The sequence below is a fragment of the Pteronotus mesoamericanus genome, unplaced genomic scaffold (genome assembly GCF_021234165.1).
Source record: "Pteronotus mesoamericanus isolate MK-2021 breed Mesoamerican mustached bat unplaced genomic scaffold, CSHL_Meso_final contig_347, whole genome shotgun sequence".
NCBI classification, from domain to species: Eukaryota; Metazoa; Chordata; class Mammalia; order Chiroptera; family Mormoopidae; genus Pteronotus; species Pteronotus mesoamericanus.
This window is the reverse complement of record NW_026555137.1, coordinates 18,580,178-18,597,858: the sequence shown is the minus strand read 5'-3', so window position 1 is coordinate 18,597,858 and position 17,681 is coordinate 18,580,178. Positions and strand designations below refer to the sequence as shown.

Here is a 17,681-nt window from a genome sequence, read left to right as displayed (position 1 = left end):
AACCAACTGAGCCACACCAGCCAGGGCCGTACCAAAGAATTTCTAATGATAGTTTCACAGACGTGCCAGGAATGTGTATCTTCAGGACCCACACAGAAGCCTGCTGTGCTTCTGTATGTACTTGAAGTCTAAGAATGAAAAACTTTGTTACCTGCATGATGCTGTGATTTTTACGCCAGGGGAGTGAGCATCATTTTGCTGTGTGAAGGTCTAGGAAGATCCTGGTGCACTTTCTGGGTGACCTGTCTTGAAAGTGCCTGTGGGTTCAAACCACTCAATCCTGTTCTTTCAGGCAAAAATTTACTCTGAAGGCAACGGCTAGGGTCCTGGGCCACGGGAATGCAGTGATGGTTGTGGTCTTCAAAGGCAGTAGACGGTGCTTGTGATGTCTAGATAACAGGTCTATGGGAGCGTGTCCTCAGACGAGGGAGGGCCGACCCTGAAGGGCAGATTCCATTTTGGGTAGTGGTATAATCTGAGACTCTTGTCTTTTGTCCACTATTTAAAGAGGATTCTAAAAAGACCAAAAAAAAAAGTCTGCACCTATTGGTCTTGAAATTCTTACCTTAAAGTGTCCCCAGGACAAGCCGTAGGTGTAGCATTTTGCTGTGTCTTCCAGGAATGTAGTTCAAAGTTAGCTTCACCTGACCACTCGCTGCTGTACAAAGCAACCAATTGTGCCGTTAGCTTGAAAATTTAGATTTGCACAATGAGTGAGAAGAAAAGACTGGTAAGATTTTAAAATGGGAAATGGGACCTTGCTCCGAAATAGCCAGGTGTGTCTGTGTAATTTTTTTTTTTCATTTGATGCTGTCCATTTATGACTAATGAACCTTTCAGGCTAAATAATCTATTAGTAAATGGGTGATTCTCAACCGGGTAAGCCAGGGACAATGGAGTTACTTCATGGGAGTCCGTACCTGAAGTAGATGGTGTTTGTAGATGTCTGGATCTACATACATGCACTTCTGTTTTTCAAATTTACTTAGGAACTCACATAGTTAGTAAAATGAAAATTTGTTCAAATGCATTCTGAGTTCATAGGTGCTATTTAGATTTTCTGTCTATTCTTGTTTCAGTTTTGGTAACTTATTTCCAAGGACTTTCCCATTGATTTCTTCTTATTATATTGACACATAAAGTGTTGTTTTTCAGATAACTGCTCCCAGGAGAAAAAAGATGAAATCCTGGAAAGTGAGAAGCCGAACGGACACAATTCCAAGCAAGAAAAACCGGACGTGCACAGTCAAGAGCACGCCAGCGCCAGCCCCGTGCTCACGGAGCCCGCCACGACCACAGCCCTGTAAGGGAAGCTTCCTTACTGAGCTTCGCGTTGGTGCGAAGTGTGAAATGGGCTCTCTTACTGGCTGCCTTTCTTAATGCTTTGTTAAGGATAAGGAGACGTTGCTAATCGTTTTTGAACCTTTTATATGTGTTAAGTTTCCAGGGCAATAGACAAAGACAGATAATCTACAGGGTAACTTCCCAACAAGACAGCTCTGTCTTGCAAGTCATCAGCGGGCCTGAAACATCTGTGCAAGATGAGATATCTGCGGACGCTATGCACGTCTTCATCGATGAGCACGGTGAGTCTCTGGAGCCCTTCGCTGCTGAGGAAGAGGGGGCGAACGGGCAGCTTTCGCAGGGCTCCACGTGGCCTCCCGGCCTGAGCGCTGGGCTTTGGAACAGGAAAGTGTAGCCCTACGGTTGTTCACTTAGAATGTCTCTGGAGCAGGGCGCGCTCTCTCTGCCCCAGGGCCTTTGCACTTACTGCGTCCCTATGTCCACAACCTGCCCTTCGTCCTTCGTTTCTCCACTCTAAAGAAAGGTCTTCAGGCAAACCCTTCCTGAACTCCCCAGGCGTAATCAGATTCTGCTTTATCTTCCTAGAACATCCTGTCCTTGTCTTTCTTTGATACTCTTACAGCTTATCATTATTTATGGACTTATAATAATTTAATTAATGACATTTTCCCCCTCACAATTATCAATTTTAGGAAGGCAGTGGCCAGCACCTAGTGATATATGTTGAAAATATGACCTTGATATATTTTTTCTAGTGCCCTGTTCTTAGGATTTAAAATAGTAGAAAGAGCCCTGTCTGGTGTAGCTCACTCAGTTGGTTGGAGCGTCATCCCATGACTGAAGGGTTGCAGGTTTGATCCCCAGTCTGGGCACATATGGGAGGCAACCAATTGGTCTTTCTTTCCTGTCTCAATGTTTCTCTCTCTTCCTTCCACTCTCTCTTTCTTTCTGTCTCTCTAAAAACAATGAAAAAATGTCCTCAGGTGAGGATTAAAAAAAAAATAGTAGGAAGAAAGAAATGAAAAAGAAGGATCATTAAGTGGCAAGTTCAAAGTTCTATAGATAATGGATATCCTGTGTTATGCCATGTGTAATGTGCACTGTTTTGCCCAAATTTTTGAGGGAAAAATAAGGATGCACATTATACATGGGGAATACTAATTCTGAATCTATGTAAGTGTTTTTAATTCTTTTATTTATGCTTATGCATTAAGTATAACTCTAGAAAGCAATAACAATATCCATATGCAAAATAATACCCTGGAATACAATAATCAGTTTTGTTTCTAAATAAAAATAAATAAAAAATTGAATTAAAAAAGTTAAAATGAAAGATTTTTTTCCCCTGAAACTTAGGGCCAAAAACGTGGGTGCACATTATACACAGCAAAATACGGTAGGTCCCAGTTCTTCGAGGATGGGTCTTGGCTCAAGTCCCTTACAGAGCAGTTAATGCTTATTATTTTACTCTAAGAAAGTTCCGGGGTTGAATAATAAATTACGTGGTACCTGATCTGTAGACCAGTAGTTGATAGGTTGAAATGCTTTAGCATCACATAGCACAACAGTGGCACTTTTATCACCGCCTACAGATGGGCCACGGCCGTCATTGCTGCTATTTCTCTTGGCGGGAGGGACCCCAAGGTGAGGTCCAGCGCTCCCGTCTGCATTCCAGCTGCTCGTAACACACACCATTAAATACATTTCTGGGTCACCTGGAGAAGGTACTCCTGAAACCTCCCCTTGGGAGAGACCAGTTACAATTACAAAGGGAACTGAGTTTCACACCTCAACACCCCAAATCTCTTTAGCAGACGGATTTGACTGCACACGAATTCCGTCTCCTGCGTCTCCTCGCTGCCAGGCTGCCGCGGCAGGTGGGACCGTTCAGCTGCAGATTCCAAGGCAGGGCTGGCGCACGTGGTCTGCCTGGCAAACCACATGCTTCCTGAGCCTCTCTTTGCACATGATACAAAAAACACCCATTTCCATCGTATACAGATCATACCGCCACGTGGAGAGAACATACAAAAAAATGCATCGATGAGGATATATAAAATTGAATTAAGAGATGGTACAAATGAATTGATCAAAGGCAAGTAATAAGTAACTGGGTCAAACTGGTCCAAGCATTATCCCCAGAGATGTATGACAAGGTTTCCTTAGTTAAGTCGCATACTCCGTGGAGAAATATGCGGCATGGACCTAGATAGCCAATTTTTATTCCACCGTTCAAACTGTGGCCCCTTGAACGTGAAAAAAGTATAAGCTGAAATGATCACCTGCAAATAATTGTGTGATGGTCTTTGCTGAACTTCTGTGATTTTGTAGGGGAAATTAGATCCTGCTACTTAAAGTCTGGAAATCAGAAAGAGGGCCCCCCGCCACATCAGCCTTCAGACTACGAGGGTTTCTCTCACGCTGGGTAAGTGAGCCTCGCGTTCGGGTTTGGAAGCTGTTGCATCGCCAGGGGAACATGCGGCTTCTCCTGACTGGGTGAAGTGAGGGTCCTGCTAGAGAATGGACATGCTCATCCTTTTGTAGGTATCAAAGTGCGTGGGTTTTGTGTGAAAGAAAAGGAAAATCTGACATTGCAGAATAATAAAAAATAAACGGGACTGTTGTCATCGTGGCCGCTTCCCCAAATGAACGGAACACGAAGGCATAAGCAGAGAGGGGCCCTGTGCGAACAGTGATGCCCCTCAGGAAAGAGGTGGTGCCGCTCTCGAGTATGTTATTCAGTGTGTTCCCAGGTTTGGACTAGAAATGTAGTTAGTTCCCGTCTGCGCCAATGACGGCACGCTGTTTTGTAGATACACAACCTAAACCTCTTCTGTTGACCTTCAGAAATGCATGAGATAACTCTTTGGCCTATGTTCGTTGAGGCGATAGTAATTCAGCTCGCATATCTAGAACGTTCTCACATTAACGGCGGCGCTGGGCAAGTGGTACCGCTTAGCAGGGGCAGACTGAATTCATCCTCATCGTGGCCTCAGGATTCTGGGAGGATGATCCGTGTGGACCTGCCCCTGTTGGCGGGCTCTAGTGTGGAAGTCGATTTGTCATGTGTGTTTCTTTTGAATTGCACGTGCACTTGGGGTTTATGGGAGGCTTTTGTGGCGTAACTGGAATGCCGTCGGCCGCGCGCCTGCAGAGGGTAACGGGGGATCCAGGAGCCTGAATCCCAGGTCACGTGCTTTCGTGCTCCTTCCCACGGTGAAAGCTTCCTCACCAGGTGTGTATGGGAAACTCACGGGAGCCCCCCTGGTGCCTAGAATAAAGGCCGTCCTTGGCCGTGGCCTTGGCCTGCCCTGGAATCCTGTCCTGTGCCAGCCTCGTGGGGTGTTCTCTTGTCACTGCCGCCGCTGCCGTCGCCGCTGAGGAATGCTGGTGTCCGCCTTGCCGGCAGAGCGGGTGGGTGCTCCGGGGGTGGCTCTCCCCAGCCACGCAGCCCCACCGGGGCCCTGACCCTGAGCAGCTGCTCGTGTCCAGAGCCACTTCTGTGGGGAAACAGGCCCCTCTCCGTCACCCACCTGCCTTCCACGCTGCTCTGTGGCAGGTGAGAAAACCCCGGTCAAACAGGCTTCCTCAGCACGCGAACCCGGGGGTCCTGTAACCGCTGTCTGGAGTGGCCGTCTTCACGGGGAGTTTCTCTTTCTCTGTCACCCTCCTCCTGTGCCTGTTTTGACACCACTCTCAAACCCTGCACCCCGGTGGTCAAAAGATGCCTGCAGCCGCCGCGACGTTACGTCCCCTCATTGCAGTCCAGTGGGGACAACCTGCCTCTTTCCCATGAACCCCGGGGTCGGTCTCATCCTGTCTGAGCGGCTCTGACGGGGCCTCGTGCCTGAGCCCCATCGCAGAGACGGGTGCTGGGCTCGGGGCTTTGCCACAGACAGAGCTGCCGCTGTCGGTTGCCTGTGGGAATGTGTGGCGGTGGCTCCTCAGAGAGAACTTTGGAGCTGGGTGGGTGCTGGGCAGCAAAAATCAACAGATGGCCCTCTGAGGACTCTCTCTGCCTAGTAAAGTGGCAATTGAATTAATTACTGAGCTTCTTTAAAGAGAATTATATCAAAAAAGCACCTGCAGTGGGTGCGGTGGGCGCAGTGGGCGCGGTGTGTGTGGTGGGTGCGGTGTGTGTGGTGGGTGCCGTGGACGCTGTGGGTGCGGTGTGTGGGGTGGGTGCACTGAGTGCGATGTGTGTGGTGGGTGCGGTGGGTGCAGTGCTTGTAGTGGGCGCGGTGGGCGTGGTGTGTGTGGTGGGCGCAGTGGGCGTGGTGTGTGTAGTGGGCGCAGTGGGCGTGGTGTGTGTAGTGGGCGCGGTGGGTGCGGTGTGTGTAGTGGGCGCGGTGGGCGTGGTGTGTGTAGTGGGTGCAGTGAGCGTGGTGGGCGCAGTGTGTGTAGTGGGTGCGGTGGGCGCGGTGGGCGCGGTGTGTGTAGTGGGCACGGTGGGCGTGGTGTGTGTAGTGGGCGTGGTGTGTGTAGTGGGTGCAGTGGGCGCGGTGGGCGCGGTGTGTGTAGTGGGTGCGGTGGGCACGGTGGGTGCGGTGTGTGTAGTGGGCACGGTGGGCGTGGTGTGTGTAGTGGGTGCAGTGAGCATGGTGGGCGCGGTGTGTGTAGTGGGTGCAGTGGGCACGGTGGGTGCGGTGTGTGTAGTGGGCGCAGTGGGCGTGGTGTGTGTAGTGGGCGCAGTGGGCGTGGTGTGTGTAGTGGGTGCAGTGGGCGCAGTGTGTGTAGTGGGTGCGGTGGGCACGGTGGGCGCGGTGTGTGTAGTGGGCGCGGTGGGCGTGGTGTGTGTAGTGGGCGCAGTGGGCGTGGTGTGTGTAGTGGGCGCAGTGGGCGTGGTGTGTGTAGTGGGTGCAGTGAGCGCAGTGGGCGCAGTGTGTGTAGTGGGCGCAGTGGGCGCGGTGGGCGCGGTGTGTGTAGTGGGTGCGGTGGGCACGGTGGGTGCGGTGTGTGTAGTGGGCGCGGTGGGCACGGTGGGCGTGGTGTGTGTAGTGGGTGCAGTGAGCGCAATGGGCGCGGTGTGTGTAGTGGGCGCAGTGGGCGCGGTGTGTGTAGTGGGTGCGGTGGGCACGGTGGGTGCGGTGTGTGTAGTGGGTGCGGTGGGCACGGTGGGTGCGGTGTGTGTAGTGGGTGCGGTGGGCACGGTGGGTGCGGTGTGTGTAGTGGGTGCGGTGGGCACGGTGGGCGTGGTGTGTGTAGTGGGCGCAGTGGGCGTGGTGTGTGTAGTGGGTGCAGTGAGCGCAGTGGGCGCGGTGTGTGTAGTGGGTGCGGTGGGCACGGTGGGTGCGGTGTGTGTAGTGGGTGCGGTGGGCACGGTGGGCGTGGTGTGTGTAGTGGGCGCAGTGGGCGCGGTGGGCGTGGTGTGTGTTGTGGGCGTGGTGTGTGTAGTGGGCGCAGTGGGCGTGGTGTGTGTAGTGGGTGCAGTGAGCGCAGTGGGCGCGGTGTGTGTAGTGGGTGCCGTGGGTGCCGTGGGTGGTCAGCGCGGTGGGTGCAGTGGGTGCAGTGTGTGTAGTGGGTGCGGTGGGCGCAGTGTGTGTAGTGGGTGCAGTGTGTGTGGTGGGTGCAGTGGGTGCAGTGTGTGTAGTGGGTGCAGTGTGTGTGGTGGGTGCTGTGGGCGCAGTGTGTGTAGTGGGTGCCGTGGGTGCGGTGGGTGGTGGGCGCGGTGGGTGCAGTGGGTGCAGCGGGTGCAGTGTGTGTAATGGGTGCCGTGGGTGCGGTGGGTGGTGGGCGCGGTGGGTGCAGTGGGTGCAGTGTGTGTAGTGGGTGCAGTGTGTGTGGTGGGTGCAGTGGGTGCAGTGTGTGTGGTGGGTGCAGTGGGTGCAGTGTGTGTAGTGGGTGCCGTGGGTGCGGTGGGTGGTGGGCGCGGTGGGTGCGGTGGGTGCAGCGGGTGCAGTGTGTGTAATGGGTGCAGTGGGTGCAGTGTGTGTAGTGGGTGCGGTGGGCGCGATGTGTGTGTAGTGGGTGCCGTGGGTGCGGTCGGTATGGTGGGCGCGGGAGAGGAGCAAAAGCACCGGCAATTTTCCTAGTCGACACATTGAATTGAAAATGTTATTATCTTTCGTGAGTGGGAAATGGAGAAAGAAACATTTAAAAATCCTGAAAAGTGACTGTCTTTACACCGTTCTACATATTAATCAGAGTTTGAGACACAAATTGGATTTGCAGTTGTGGGTTCCATTGTCTTGGCCCCATAAAAGGTGACTGTGACGAACTGTGCACCCCTGAAATCGGGAGTTCAGTATCTTGCAGCACGAACACCATCTCAGACTGGTCAAGGTTCCAGTTCCAGCTCTAATATGTACTGTTTGTTTAACATTGAGCTACTTGCTTAATCAACTGAGGCATCAGTTTTTAAATCCATAACTGGCAATAATACCAGTGATTAGTTCACGGGGAGGCTTTAAAAGTTAAATAGTCCAGGCAGTGCCTGGGGCAGCACCTCCTGCAGCGGACGCGGTGAGCGTCAGAACGCGGTGAGCGGTGACTGCTGTTGCTCTTTCCCGTCGGACGCAGCAGGGTTAGGGGGAAGCCTTTCCTCTAGCACGCTTATGAGTCTCCTTTAGGAGACTTTCAGGTGGTTAAGTACCTTAGATTCTCCCTCCCAATGTGTTGTGTTCCAATATTTTGGCCTCTGTGGCAATCTTAGAGTAGGCACTTTAATATTATATCCCTGGCTTTTAATGCTATTCAGTTTTGAGTCTCCCTGATTTAGTAAACATAACCTTTGATTTTGAACTTGGAAGGATTCCTGGTAGGGCTCTTTCTAAGCCACTCAGCATAGATGTTGGAAGAGCAGCCTTTTCCCTGTAAGGCGACTTAGTGGCTGGGATTGCCTCCAACTAGGCCATTAAACCGCCGATTCCAGTTATTGGCAAGAAAGCCCTCCCTCTTCACCATTGTTGAGCCTGGTCATCGTGTGACAGTTTTACATCCCTGACTCCCAAGTATGAATAGGGAATTGTTTGCGATGTAACTTCCATGTCTCTTTGGGGATTCCGGGAGGAAACCAGGAAAGGAAACAAATTTCCTCCCTTGGCCCCACTGTCCTTGTGGGAACTGATAAATTTCTCGTTAACTGCCAAAGAAATAGGAGCCGCGATTTCCGGTTGTACGACAGCTGTCCGTAAAGCAGGTGCCTTAGGTAACAGTATCTCCTATAATCTGTTTCCCCCAGGAATCAGGATGTGGAAACCCCAGCTCAAATCACAGCCCTTAGAATTGCTACTCAGAAGAACTTGGAGGCGATAAATTCAGATCCGTGCGTCATTATCCAGGACGTGGGATTGATTCAGTAGCTTAGGGCCAAAACTGAGCTAATCCACCTTGATGGTGGAAGTTACTGTTCCGCCGAGAAGATTGAAGCTGCAGTGGGCTGTCTGCCCAGAGAGTTGGCATGTATTTTGTGTCCAAAGGGTGTATTGTGGAGTGAATTTTTGTTACCTCTTCTGTAAGCCTTGCAACGAAAGCTTGAAAGCTCAGCAAAGATTTACATTGCGTTCATCTATAAATTCTTCCAAGTAACGTGGCAGACCACACTCCCTTGGAAGGGAGATAACAACGCTTCAGTATTAGTCCACCTCTTCCGGTGTCATAGGTGACCTAACCAGACGCACACCGTCTGCTCCCCAGGGAAAGCTGAGGGGAAGACAGTATTTATTTACCTGCATCCTGAATGCCTGCCACTCACAAGGCAGGCATGTCGCCTACGGAGCGAAGGCTCAGTCTGGGGCAAATGAGTGGAGAGGAATTTTAATCGGGGATTTTTGTACCTCAACTTATTTTTATTCTAAAAGTGATCTAGATTGGGTAATAATGTATTTATTTATGTGGACTCACTTATTTTTGGCTTTTACTTGTTTCTGAATTGTAGTGCGTAGCAAAGCAGATACTGTTCTAGTTATGAATTTGATTTATTTTTGAAAGCAGCCCTGAATCCCCAAACTCGCTGTGTACTGGGCTCCACAGGTGGCCCGAAGCCCCCCACAGAGTCTGTGTTGCACCCTAAGAGGTCTTCCTCTGTTGTTGGCATTGTTGTCCCCTACAACCCGCATCTCAGTGACACTCCCCTTGTTGCTGGGAGCAACTCCCAGGAAAGCCCTCTGTAGACACAGTGCTTAACTAGGTCCCTGGTCCCCAAAGAGGGTAAACGGGCAGAAAAGTGCAAAAATAATCATGCTTTTTAGACTCTCTTTTTGACATTAGTCAGCAGGAATAGTGATCCCTGGTTTGGAATAGCTGAGCCAGAGTGTTGGGCACAGAAGTTAATCAGTTGGGTCTTCAAAATGTAGAATAAAATGTGAATCTCCCAACATTCGACATGCCCCGTTCTCTCGCCCTTTCGAGGATATGTTGAACATTTCAGCTCTACCTGTAAAAATCTAGAGTATGTGTGTGGCTGCATTGCTGTTGACTTGCACAATAAGTGTGTGCTCACTGCTTTAAACTTAAAAACCTCGGGCAGCTCTTGGCGCCCTTGGCCGCATAGCAGGTGCTCATCCAGGGGTGACGCGTTCCTGCCATTCTCCTTTTCCGGGCCCTCTCTTCTGTCTGTTGTGTTGCTCTCAAATCCTTCCCCTGTAGCCCTTGTTTTCTTTTCTGAGACTCATTAGAGAGATTAAGTTGTCACCCAGGCACAGAGTCACAAGGACAAGGATGGAAGGTGTGCGAGGGTCATTCTGGGCAGACTTCTGGCCCCCACGATGCCTTCTCTGGCCCCCTGGGAAGAAGCCCAGCAACCCAGTGGGGCTCTGCCTCCGCGGTCACAGCCCGGACTGCCACACGGTGGCACTCAGACCCCGTGCTGGAGGCCCTGGCTGGCTCCCACTCTGGTGTCCCTTTATCTCTAAGCCACAGATGAATTTTGCTGTCATATAAAAGAAGAGTTGTTTGCAGACTTTAAAACAAGAATCCCTGTAAAAGTCTAAATAACAGGCTGTAGTTTTCAAAACAGGGCTGCTTTATTTAAATATCCTGCACATTGAACATCATTGCTGTGACTTTCATTTCTGCACTGCTCCCTGGGTGGCTTGTTTCCATGTCCCCTGAGAAAGCTTGAAAAACAAGACAGAACGAACAGAGAAAAAGAGGCCCTCCCCCGCCGCCTCCGGCTGGAGGGCTATAATTTTTGAGATCTGGGGAAGACGAAGAATTTCAGGAATGTGTTTCCACATCGATGGGAAAATATAGAAGCACAGGTAGTTTGATTATTTGTTACCAGTAGAAGCTTCGATGACTGGCCTGAGGGGTACGATATTGTGGGATATTCTCACCGTCAATTTGAGACCCATACAAAAGGGCACCGTTCTGACCCAGACTAGATTCCAGCTTCCGATCCATCTTGATTTCTTTTAGTGGCTGCTCATTTTGTAGTTTCCACCATTAATCACCATTTCTGCTGTTGCCCTGAGCTCCATCTAGTTTAAACCGATTTATCTGTGCTATAACCCTAAAGCAAACTAGTCTGCAGAGATTAACCAGAGAGCAAGCTAATCAAGGCCAGATGTGCAGCGTGGCTCGGTAGTAGTTGTGAGTGTGCTCAGTGCAGGTTTGCAACATTTCCAGTTCCACTGCCACTTTACAGGACGAAACTTAGCACAGTCACATTATATATTTATTAATATGGGGAGAAGTCTTTGCCCTTAAGTTAGAAATGCAGAGACTTTTTAGGTGATTGTGCAGCTCACAGTCTAATGCTAAGAAGGGGAGAATAAACAGCAAATAGTGTGAGAAGAGATACAGACAAAAGGAGACAGAGAGGCGATCTTCTCCGATGGGTGGGAAGCCCGCCTTGTGCTGTGGGGTTGTCACCGTGTCGTTGCCTCTTTGGCTCTTGCGTGGCAGGCTGGTGCCCGGGGTCACAGCTCCAAAACCAGGACCCCAGGGAAGATCTACGTCGGGGGGAGTCTGCCCGCTGAGCAGTACGTCTCGGGGGCTTGTCCTCTCCTGGCCAAACAGCAGGCCCGTTCACACAGGACCGCAGTTTTTCGGATGAGGACACACGTGTCGTACAGCTCAGAGGGGGATGTTTCTTAACGTCCTCATGCCTTGTCTAAATACTTGCTGGTGTGCAAGCGGTTAACTAAGGGAGCTCAATGTGCCGTTTGAGCCTGACTTTGTAAAATAAAAAGGACTAGGTGTGAACTGAAGGCAAAACACCTTTGCCCATTCCTGCCAATAGAAACAGCTGGAATCCATGGGTCACTGTGTGAAAAGCGCAGGGGTCGTGTTGCTGTTTACTATGAGAACAAACAAAGGCAGGCTCTCTATCAGCAGAAGGCAAGAGAACATTCAGGAATAGCTGTTAAGTGCCTGTATCTTGGGGGCACCACGTGGCGTTGACACCCTGTGGCCTTGATTCTCACAGCGAGCCCTCTGGGGAAGGCGGCTCCCCCGGTTCACAGACGAGGGTTTGACGTAGGAGCGCAGCATATGCTTAGAGCCACAGGTAGCAAGTGGGAGAGCGGAATTTCAAGCCCAGTTCTGTTTAATTCTAGAATTCAGCCAAAAGATTTTGACAAGAAAACTGAACCCTAGACTTTTACAAAGGATTGTTCAATGGCTTGCATAAGAAACTAATGTTATTTGTCATGGTTTTGCCATCAGAAACCTGCCAAGTAAGACGCCACTTCCTGTCCTGCTGTGACTACCGGCAGGAGGGCCCAGCGGGAGGGCTGAGTGACACCTCACAGTCTATTCTTAGTTCATTGCAGTTGGCAATAGAGGGCGCTCTACACTTTTTAGAGTTTTCTCCCAGCAGCACACATTTCCCTCCCACACCTGCCTATTTACAGTCATTACCTACAGGGAAGTCAGATTAATCTTTTGGTTTTAGTGACGTTCTGGCACTTGCTGGGTTTTTAGATTACTCTGAATTTGTATTAACAAGGCACTTTTTCTCTTACTGTATTTGGCTGTGAAATGAGAGACTTACAATACTCGGTCGTTTCTCTACAAAGCAGAAATGTTTGAGTGACCATTGTCTTTATAAGTCTGCTTTTTCTCTGTCATTAACAGATATTGCACAAGGAATATAATCAAGAAAGCAAGCACTGTTTATGGAACAATCATCGAAATAGCGGAAGGAGATTTTAAGTTTTCAAGCTCCATGCACTTAGCCCACCTGATTTATTTCTTAAACCCTGATTTTAACATGATGTTTCCTAAATGGCCCTTTACAAGGAGGCCTTTACTGAATGTGTCACCGGGTTGTCATAAATTATGTCTGAAACAAATGTAAAGAAATCATGTGTGTGAATAGTGGATATATTTTAAACACTCTTCCTGTAGAATAAGTGTTTGTATATGTATGAATACAGCGGTAGGGAGTTTGGAACAAGAAAGACCCAAACGCTTGTCAGAGACTTAAATGAGATGTGAGATTAGAAATCAGAAGGTCATTACTTTAGTGTGGCACCTGCATTCTTGAGGTGGTGTGGATAAGATTCTGCAGGTGAGATAAGATTCAAGTTCAGAATGGTTAAACAGTAGCGGGGTGTGCTCTGTCAGAACGCAGGAAGTCCCAAGGTGTGGTCAGTGCGAACGTGGCTGGCCATCAAGGAACCTGTTTCTTTCCATCTCTCTGCTCTGCTGTCCTTGGGGCTTCTGCCCTCAGCCTCACGATGACAGGGTGGCTGCTGTGGCTCCGAGCATTTCTAACTCACTTCGTATCCAAAGGCCTGGAGACAGATAGTCTCTTAATTGTGTAACCTTTGAGGATGTAGAAATACTTTCCCAGGAGCCCCCTTCTCCCCAGAGGACTCCCCTCTGCTCCCAGTGCCGTCTTAGAAGAGTGTCACCCCCTTTCCAAAGCCAGGCTCCGGCCAGGTGAATGGAGTTACCTTGGTGGGAGTAGACAGACCCCTGGCCTGAGGGAGCGACCTAGTGTCCCTTCTGAAGCACACCGTCTTAGATGACTGAGTACAACTGAAGTTATGTTAGCAGGAATTCCGTTAGAAATGATGCAGGTAGGTGGCCACTCTGGTCTCAAAGTTGCCAGCACCCCTAGAGAAGCACGTGGAGTATGTGCCGCCATTTTTGCCCTCCGAGCCCGAGGAAAATGCCCGGCTTGAGCTTGTTTGAAGGGCTTTGTTAACACAAGTCCTGTCAATCTATAGGTGATTGAAGGCAATACAACTATTCCCCGTAGATCATAACCAATGTAGTGACGTCCTCCTCTTCAATTACCTGAGGCACTTCTTTGACCTGATGGGCACTTCTTGGGCGCTGGGGTGGGATGGGGTGCGGGGAGGACTTGTGAGAGGGGTTGAGGGGTGGCGGGGGGTTGCAGGAGGTAGCAGAGGGGATGGATGATCACTTCTTCTTCCTGATTGCTATCTTGGGGATTGTCTTCATAATCTTCATTGTCTTCATAAAATACGAGGCTGGCAACTGTTGCTACCTCTGCCCCATCCATTAAACACACAGAACATTAAGCTTGTCACCGCTCCACCACAGACATGTGCCTGCCTTCCCCATGGCACCGGCGCCCCTGCCCAGCCTGACGGGCTGGCACGTGTGCCCTTCTGCCGGGTGGTCGCTTTGCACACACCATTCCCCATCCCCCCCGCTTCTCCCCGCCTGCGCTGGGGGTCTCCAGTGTGCTTGTGCTGGGTGCCATGAACAGGTGACTTCTGTACGACAGGTAACCAGAGCCTCTGTTCCGCCCATCCTCAGGGACGTACAGATCGGCTCCTCCAGCACCACCGCTTCCGAGAGTCCAGACCCTTCTTCCGGGGACCAGGCGGTCAGCGCCCTCCAGCAGCAGCTGCTGCTCATGGTGGCGCGGAGGACCCAGCCCGAGACGCCACGGGTACGTGCCTGCGTCGTTGCTGCTTGTGAATGTTCCAGAATCAGGGCTCTTGAAACCTGTCTCCAGGCTGGATGACCTAACAACGTGAGTCAGGCCTTGCCCTGAATGTGACGGCCCGGGGCCGTGGATGGTCCCCTGAATGGTAGTCTCCTGAAGGGATGTGACAAGAAACCGCTTGGTAACAGGTCGCCTTCTGTTGATTCTGCCAGGCTTGCTGCTCTTACTTGCTCTTCCAAGTGCACTGGGCGTTTGTCGACGTCGATCTTTGTCTACTGGGTCCTCAAATCCCACAAGAGCTCACTTGGTCAGGATGCTAATTTTTTTTTCCCCTGTGGTTCAGAAAAGGTCTGGGTTTTTATTACTGTAGTTTGGCCTTATATATTAAGCAATCAGAGATCCTTAAAGATGAACATTTGACTTGAGACACTTTGTTCTTGAAGGAAAGGACATTGTCGACAAGCGGGGGAGAACTCCCTAATGTTCCTTCGCTTAGTGCGCCTCTAACGAGACTCCGGGAGGGGAAGAGCAAGAACTCAAAACAAAGGGTGCCGTGGGCGGCGGGCGCACCCAGACAGGAGCCGAGAGCTGCGGGTTCAGTCCTGGGCCTTTGGAGAGAGAGCATGGGCACGTTCCTCTGGGGGGACGCGGCTGGGCCCTGAGGAAAGGCGGGTTCCACTTGTCGCAGCCTGCGGCGGAGGGTCCTAACGGTGCTGTCGAGTTAGCTGGAGTCTCTTTAGAGCTGTGTTTACCTGCCTCTTGGCAATGTTTTGATTTCTCCTATAGAGTCTTACTTGTGAAAAAATATTAGAGCTTTAATCTGTTTTTATGGTTGCTGAACCAGAATTTTCCATAATATGCCTGATAGTACAGCGCGTTGACGATGGGGCACATGCGAGGGAAGAATGCCCTGTTCTGTTCCAGTGGATCACACGCTGCTCCGAGTCCCGACTCCTGTGGATCCGGGGGGCGGTCGGGTGGTCGGCGGGACTGCAAAGGGCCCGTGGAGCGTAACTCAGCCCTGTCAGGCTTGAAGGGCTTCAGTGGGAAAAAGCATTGGGTTCAAAGAATCCTTTTTCAGGGCCATTTCTTCCCTTCCTTGTATCCAGTCTTACCTGTCTGTCCTCATTTCCGGGGACAGTGGGTGGAGGTGGGAGGGCGCCCTCTGGTGGCCGAGCATTGGGCCAGTCTGGCCACGGGATGCTGCGTGGCCTGCAGGGGTGGCTGCGCCGCCCGTCAGCGTGCAGTGCCGGCGGCTGCAGACCCTGCCATCAGCCCCCACCCCCCGGGAACCTCCGGGAGCCCTGCGTCCTGCGGCCTCCGCCTCTCCACCAGTGCCTGTGGGCTCACCGATCTTTCCTGGGCCTGCGTGGCCCACTCCCGTGGGCCCAGCTCCCGCCTCAGAAGCCGCTACTAGTTTCTCTCACGAGCCATCTTGTGGGGGGAGCCCTGTGGAGTGTGGGTTTCTCTGAGAAACCTGCGTTTCCCCCGACACAGGGAAAACTGTGTGCATTGAAGAGTAGCCCTGCAAGCGGGGAGGCCCCAGAAGGGGGGGTCCACTTCCTTTCCATTAGGACAGGAGACAAAGTGCAATGTAGGACGTGCATGCACTTTGTCTGGGACCCCAAGGAGCAGCACCCTACTGTCAGGACCAGCTAAACACGCTCTGTCTGCACCAGCCCCACCCACGAAGGCCCTGCACGGCGGGCCGCCTGCCTCCATCTCTGTTGGCCAAGGGGGCGGAAGGTGCTCATAAGATTCTGCAACAGCAGAAGAACTTCTAGGTGGGTTTGCGGCCCTCGCTTATAAGTCACGGATGGTCTGCACACTTCTAATGAAGAGTTCAGTTTAGAATGCGGCCAGGATCATATGGCCCCCAAGTTCCTGGCAGAAACAAAGGTTCATTTTAATGTGGAACAACAGAGCCTTAATATTGCCCTCAAAGAATTCATGTTGATAAAGAACCAAGGCAAATATGATGAAGGGGAAGTTCTAAAACGTCCTGGAAAACAAGCGCCCACGAATCAGAGCCAGCAAAGGCAACAGGAAGCAGAAGTACTCTCAGTGAACTTAGAAATTGTAATGATCAGATTCAGAATAGGGATTAAGCATGTCTGATACGTATAAAGAAATAAAAGAATTGAAAATATAAGTGAGAAGCAAAAGGCCATGCGATGACCAAGCAGACCTAGAAAAGCACCATGTACTGCAAATAAAAAAACATAATAATGACAAGAAAACTTGGAAGAATTTAATAAGAAACTTGACACATGAGAGTAGAGAACTGCTGAACTTGCAGTTAGAACTGAAGAAACTATTTATTTCTTTTTAATTTTATTTTTTATTAATCAATAGTATAGTAAAAATGATGGCAATTTTGACACGTGTTTCAAAAGTACATATTAATATATTTTTATGATGTTGCAAAGTCGTATAGCCTTTTAGAGAAGCAGTTTGTGTATAAGTCAAAAGTCAAATGATTTTTCTTCCATTGACCAAGGAAATAAAGTTTGAGGAATGTATTCTTTTAAACAAGTTATATACTTTTTTAAAATTATTAAACGTATAAGGGTAACGTTGGTTAATAAGATTATATAGGTTTCAAGGTTACATTTCTATGATACGTGACCTCTATATTGCATTGTGTGCTCACCACCCAAAGTCAAACCACCTCCCGTCACCTTGTATTTAGAAATGACTGAGGTGTAGCGCAGAGAGGCGCGAGGAAGAGAGAAAAGGAGGCTACGAGGCGTGGAGTCGGCATGGGAGGGGCCTCCGCCCACCGCAGGAGAATTCCAGAGGGAGGGAAGGAGAGAACAGGGCAGCACATGCTCCTGGCAACTCAGAGGCCCAGGCGACACGCGGACGCGGGTGGTGCCGTTCTGGCCGCCTGGTGAGGAAAGGAAGGGCGTTTTAACAAATGGCACCGAATAGTAGTGTTTTTTTATGGGAAAGGAAATGTACAAATACTCCTGATAGACTAATAAATGTAAAAGGCAAAACTGTAGAACTTCAAGAGAGATGATAAAACCAAATATCTTTAAGACTGTGGGGTAGAAAGGGATTGGATAAACAAAACAGAAAAAGTGCAAACATTTTTTACTTTATAGGAAAAATGGATACGTCACAAGGTATTTCATTTAAATTAAGAATGTCCATAAGAGCATAAGAAAGTGAAAAAGACCAGCCATGAACTGGGAAAATATCAATAGTGCATGTCATTAGTAAAGGTTTTGATCATATATACACACATATATGTATGTACACAGACATGCACACAGGAGCACCCATGCACATCCACATATATGCCTACATACATATGCATACGTGTGCACACACATACACATACAGAAACTGATGAAAGACAGACAGGGACCCGAGAAAGAAAAGGGCAAATGATTTCATGAATAAAACCTAAAATTGGACTAAGACGCTCAACTTCATTAACAGCGAGGGAAATGCAAATGAGAACCGAACTGAACCGCCCCTTTGTACTCACCAGATTAGCAGCCATCAGAATGGCCTGACCTGTGGAGGTCTGGCGAGCTGGGGAGCCGAGTGGTGC

At 50.0% G+C, this 17,681-nt stretch overlaps 1 protein-coding gene across 1 annotated transcript in view; it reads left to right on the top strand.

The window, feature by feature from the left end:
* Positions 1-17,681, top strand: part of PCNX2 (pecanex 2) — a 215,149-nt gene that overhangs the window by 30,505 nt on the left and 166,963 nt on the right. Inside the window, exons 6-9 of the mRNA XM_054576753.1 lie at positions 1,156-1,303; positions 1,441-1,586; positions 3,637-3,730; positions 13,984-14,119. Coding sequence (XP_054432728.1) covers positions 1,156-1,303; positions 1,441-1,586; positions 3,637-3,730; positions 13,984-14,119 — 524 coding nt within the window. The remainder of the gene's footprint in view (positions 1-1,155; positions 1,304-1,440; positions 1,587-3,636; positions 3,731-13,983; positions 14,120-17,681) is intronic.